General features: G+C 45.4%; 1 protein-coding gene across 1 annotated transcript in view; it reads right to left on the bottom strand.

The window, feature by feature from the left end:
• plekha6 (pleckstrin homology domain containing, family A member 6) overlaps positions 1-6,000 on the bottom strand; it is a 117,729-nt gene that overhangs the window by 89,523 nt on the left and 22,206 nt on the right. The window contains exons 3-5 of the mRNA XM_046075724.1: positions 5,796-5,904; positions 3,971-4,075; positions 2,164-2,236 (exon numbers count right to left, since the gene is read on the bottom strand). Coding sequence (XP_045931680.1) covers positions 2,164-2,236; positions 3,971-4,075; positions 5,796-5,888 — 271 coding nt within the window. The 5' untranslated portion in view covers positions 5,889-5,904. The remainder of the gene's footprint in view (positions 1-2,163; positions 2,237-3,970; positions 4,076-5,795; positions 5,905-6,000) is intronic.

Below are 6,000 nucleotides of genomic sequence, written 5' to 3'. Positions count from 1 at the left end.
GAAATATAAAAGGAATTTATTTTATTGTTTGGGTACATTATTGTTCAGTGTACATGCTCACATCTGAAACAAACTTTACGTGCTTGATAACTCTCCCACCCCGCAGACATCTACACGTCAATACCGATTTATATTCATAGCGGCAAGTGCTATGTAGCTCCACATAGGGGACACAGGAAGTGACATATAACACCTTCATGCAGCGTCATAACCGCGTAGCAAATTCACAGCCGCACCGGCAGAGCTCCAGAATATGCAACTCGGCCGGCTCACACGCGGACGCGCTTACAAGTGCGAGGGCCCGCCCAACGCTGCTTGCAGCTTTAAATTTTTTTTTCTTTTTTTTTTTTTCTGCAAAGTAGGCTCAAATGACATGGCCTAAACATACTCGAAAACTCACCAAAATTTGCAAACATGTCAAGATTGGTGAAAAGTTTCGCACATGGGCATGGCAAAATGACTCGCTAGCGCCACCTAGAAAATTGGAAAAAATTAGCCCCTCGTTCACGTTCAACCTACATGCACGAAAGTTTCTGGGGACATGTATCATATCAAGACGCACAAAAAAGCCTCAAGAACCCATAGCCTAAAGTCAACAAGAAGTCGGCCATTTTGAATTTTACGGCCATTTTTGGATGATTTACACACTTCGTACTTTAACGAACTCCTCCTAGGGATTTAGTCGGATCGACGTCAAATTTCTGCTGTGCCTTCTAAAGGCATTGACGATGAAAAGTTGTGCTATTTGCGAGTTTTCGTCAATGGGCGTGTCCGTGGCGTGGCGTCAAAGATCAAGTCTTCGCCATGACACAGGAAGTTGTTGTAACTTCAGTGTATATGCTCACATCTGCACCAAACTGTACATGTAGGATGAGAGTCCCACCCTGAACACATGTACATGCCAACATTCACCCACAGTCATAGCGCCACCTGCTGGCAACAGGAAGTGACATTTAACTAAGCAGCCCCCGCCGTCGAAGAGTATTACTGTAACGTTGCAGTGGGAGTTTACCCGATTTTCTAGCGCTGTCTGTTCTGTGCTGCTGTCAATCTGCATTTTTCCGGGAGTATTGTGCCGATATGCGGCTCGCTGTGCTGAATGAAAGGTACGGCGTGGGTATTGATCTGACTCTGATCCAGGAACATTGAAGTAACAGAGCCTGAACATGTCTAGAGAAAAGCCACAGCTTGCATGCTGGTGTTTCTGCGTTTATTGTTGTATTTCTGTATGAAAGTGTTAGTATTTCGGATTATGCTCGCTCATGAGTTCAAGCGAGCACGTGTACGAGCACACACCTGGTGGCAATCTTAGAACCGCACCGCTAGTGGCCGCTGGAAACTACATAATGCCCCTTTAAGAGATGAAAGTGACATTTACTGAGAAGTTATTGTATTACAACAACCAAAGAATTATCTGCACACTGAATAGTTTTGCAGCCCTGTAGAAGGTGTTGATGGCATAGGTACTAGGACGCTTACACTGTAGATATGCACAGGTGCATTCGATCAGCTCTGAGACCTCAGAGTTTGCATCATCACAATTAATGATACCACCTAGTTGGATTCATTGTTACTCTATGCAGGTATTTCTTTGTTTCATCACTTACCCACAGGTTGGTTTGGATGTGCACACATTCTTCTGTGTTTAAACTAGACTTAAATCAGAGCAGCAAACAAGGCAGTCTTCAAAAACTATTCAGGCTCTGGTACAGGGTGTAAGACTACTTATTTATCTTAAAGTACAAGTTAGAAAGTGAAAATGCTCCTGCACACTATCCTATACTGCATAATTACTTTTCATGTGAACCATGAACCGTTTTTGGGAGTATTTTCACTTGTGCTAGACTGATTCTTGAGTTCATCTTAAATGTTTGATATTTTATCTATGTTGTAAGATTAACTTGTCATTGGAATTGACAGTTTTATGCCATTTATGGACACTAAACAACGTGAGACACACCACCAACAGACATTTAACAAACTTCGCAGTGCAGCGGCAGTAAACTATGACTAGAGCAGAAACTATGCGAATGATGCATTTCTACTGTATTTAACAATATTTTTAAACTTGACTTTACACATCATCAGTATGCTGTATGTTTGTTGTCACAGAGACATAAAGTGAAGATCACAGAGATCCAGGGAACAAATCAAAGTCCAAACCTTTGTAGTAGAAGAGACATCGGTCTGTGAGGACGAACCACCTCTTGTTCCACTGCTTCACTCCACTGCTGGCCTGAGGGAGCACATGTCACACACTCATTAATCATCATCTTCATCATGGTTATTGTTATCAACCAATCCCATAAAATGCCAACAAGCAACAATGAGTTGATCTGCATTGATCAGTATTGGCCACAGCTCCTGCCTCCAGGCTACAAATGAAACACATGAACGTGCCTCACTGCTGCATTAATATTCAATTCAATTCAATTCAATTTTATTTATATAGCGCCAAATCAAAACAACAGTTATCTCACAGCGCTTTTCATAAAAGAGCAGGTCTAGACCATACTCTATGATGCTATTTACAGAAGCCCAACAGTTCCCACCAAGAGCAAGCACTAGGCGACAGAGGCAAGGAAAAACTTCCTTTTAAGAGGCAGAAACCTCGAGCAGAACCATGGCTCAGGGTGGGCGGCCATCTGCCTCGACCGGTTGGGGTGAAGGAGAGAGAGGGAGAGAGAGAGTGGGAGAGAGAGAGAGAGAGAGAGAGGGCAGGAGAGGAACAGAGAGAAAAAGAGAGGGATGGAAGGAGAGAGAGAGGGGAGGGAGGCAGCCTACAAAATATACACACAGATGTACAGACAGTAAAGGTGATGTTGCTATAGACTAAATGAAAAATGGTACAGATTTTTATAGTAGTGTTAATGGTAACAGTTGTAATGTTAATGATTATAATAACAATAGGACTAGTAACAATAGTCGTTGCAGCAGAGGGTGTCGAGCAGGAACACGGGGGCAGCAGGTGACCCGCAGCCACAGATCCAGACTCCACCGCTCCAGAGCCAGAAAACCTGCAGGAAGTGATAGGAGGACAGAGGAGAGAGACGAGAAAGCACAAGACTACCAGAAAGGGGAGAAGTTGTGTTAGTAACATGCAATAATGGGATGAGGTTGCATACAGAGGGAGAGAGAGTAGAGGAGAGAGGAGCTCAGTGCATCATAGGAATATGCACATGGCCACTGCAGCAGGTTCATGGTTGGTTTCTTATTTAACTTTTGAAGAGCCCAAGTGGAATGTGTTGTCACCACCACAGCTTCCACACTTTCAGATTTCACCATGCAATATGAAGGTGATTCGATCTTCTGCTGGAGCACTGGTACTGGATGTAATAGTTGCTGAAAGCCAAATGTGGATCATATCATCGACATTTGGCAGCTAACCATCTGGAGTGTGTCCAGGTTACATTTTCGTTTAGACCAAGTGCAGTCGTAGTTCGGTGTTTATACAAGTGCTCTAAATCCTGTGAAGGAAGACTGCTAACTTTTTTCTGATGAAGGAAATTGGTTGATTGGTACCAATCTCTGTTATCCTGTGATAAGGCGCTATACAAGTACGGAGCATTTACATTTACATTTACATAAGTTCTTTCACTTCTACTTATTGCTTAATGGATATTTTTGCTTCAAAGTGCAAACTGAGTACTATATTACCAATGTAGTAAATCTGTTGATAGATTGTGAGGCTACCTAAACAATATAGCCCCACTACAAGTTCTGTGAAATTGGGGGACTCACAGGAGACAGCTAAAAAATTAATGGTCAAAACCAATGCAAGAGACTTGTAGTCCCCATTTCAAAACGACTGGATACTACAATTCCTATAATGAAACTTGATAGTGTCTTTTGTTAGCCATCACAATGCCAGACCTGACAAAGCCCCTCCACAGCTACAGAAGGCACTATGAACTACTAACTAGTGTAACTAGTTCTCCTTTAGTGTTGGGGGGCAGAGAAGAGGTTTCACCTGCTTGTACAGCCATCCCTGTTTGGTGACCACTGCTTTGGGATTCCTGCGCATAGAGTTGGAGCGCTTCCCAAACGTAGCCGCCTTTCTTGGAGGACGAGACATCTGCAGGTCAGAGGAGACATGGAAGAAGAGGGGGAAGAGGGTTTATACATTGCTTATGTATTTATTAAATAACATGCATCAAATGTACTTTAATTAACAGAGAGACACAGTGAACAAGTATAGCCGATAGCATCAGAGTTCACTGACTACATGCTGAAGTTGGATCTGAGTAACTATAAAAATGGTGTAATGAAGTATTTCCTCTACCTCAGAGGTCATGTGACATAAGGGAAATGAGGTACATGAGGCATGTAGGACATGAGGGCCATAAAGGAAATGATGTACACAAGGAACATGAGGGAAATGAGAGACATGAAGTACAAGAGGGACATAAAGGGCATGAGGGACGTGAAGGGGAATGTGGTATAAGGGGCACGAGGGACATGAGGGGCATGAGGGGCATGGGGTACAAGAGGGACATGAGGGAAATGAGGGGCATGAGGGACATGAGGTGAGAGAAATGAGGAGCATGAGGGGCATGGGGTACAAGAGGGACATGAGGGAAATGAGGGGCATGAGGGACATGAGGTGAGAGAAATGAGGAGCATGAGGTACAAGAGGGACATGAGGGAAATGAGCGTCATGAGTGAAATGAGCGTCATGAAGGAAGTGAGGGGCATGAGGGAAGTGAGGGAAATGAGGGGCATGAGGGACATGAGGTGAGAGAAATGAGGAGCATGAGGGGCATGGGGTACAAGAGGGACATGAGGGAAATGAGGGGCATGAGGGACATGAGGTGAGAGAAATGAGGAGCATGAGGTACAAGAGGGACATGAGGGAAATGAGCGTCATGAGTGAAATGAGCGTCATGAAGGAAGTGAGGGGCATGAGGGAAGTGAGGGAAATGAGGGGCATGAGGGACATGAGGTGAGAGAAATGAGGAGCATGAGGGGCATGGGGTACAAGAGGGACATGAGGGAAATGAGGGGCATGAGGGACATGAGGTGAGAGAAATGAGGAGCATGAGGTACAAGAGGGACATGAGGGAAATGAGCGTCATGAGTGAAATGAGCGTCATGAAGGAAGTGAGGGGCATGAGGGAAGTGAGGGAAATGAGGGGCATGAGGGACATGAGGTGAGAGAAATGAGGAGCATGAGGGGCATGGGGTACAAGAGGGACATGAGGGAAATGAGGGGCATGAGGGACATGAGGTGAGAGAAATGAGGAGCATGAGGTACAAGAGGGACATGAGGGAAATGAGCGTCATGAGTGAAATGAGCGTCATGAAGGAAGTGAGGGGCATGAGGGAAGTGAGGGAAATGAGGAGCATGAGGGGCATGAGGGATATAAGGGATATGAGGGGCATGAGGTACATGAGGGGCATGAGGGAAATAAGGGACATGAGGTGCATGAGGTACTTGAGGGAAATGAGGGGCATGAGGGACATGAGGGGCGTGAGGGGAATGTGGTACATGAGGGACATGAGGGAAATGAGGGGCATGAGGGAAATAAGGGACATGAAGGGCATGAGGGAAATGGGGGACATGATGTACAGGAGGGACATGAGGGAAATGAGGGGCATGAGAGAAATGAAGTACTCAAGGGACATGAGGGGCATAAGTGAAATGAGGGGCATGAGGGACGTGAGGGAAATGAGGGGCATGAGTGAAATGAGGGACATGAGGGGCATGAGGGACAAAAGCATGCTGCAGTTGCATTGGTATCACAATTGTGCATATGTGTGTGTGTGCGTGTGCGTGCTTTTGTGTGTACTCTCACCCGGGTGTAAGGCGGGGTTTCTGGGAACAGGTCTGACACCATATTGGCACTTTTGGAGTGAGCGATCTTCTCAGTGTTCACCTTCTCATTCATGTCAGAATCACAGTGCCTGGACAGCAGAGCACAGGCATGAGCTCCTACTACTGCATTAGTGCATCAGTGCCTTTGCACGTCCCCTTATTGTCCTGCAGACATTGCAGACTTG

The sequence above is a fragment of the Micropterus dolomieu genome, linkage group LG18 (assembly GCF_021292245.1).
Source record: "Micropterus dolomieu isolate WLL.071019.BEF.003 ecotype Adirondacks linkage group LG18, ASM2129224v1, whole genome shotgun sequence".
In the NCBI taxonomy this organism is placed as follows: domain Eukaryota; kingdom Metazoa; phylum Chordata; class Actinopteri; order Centrarchiformes; family Centrarchidae; genus Micropterus; species Micropterus dolomieu.
This window is presented reverse-complemented; position numbering and strand designations above follow the sequence as displayed.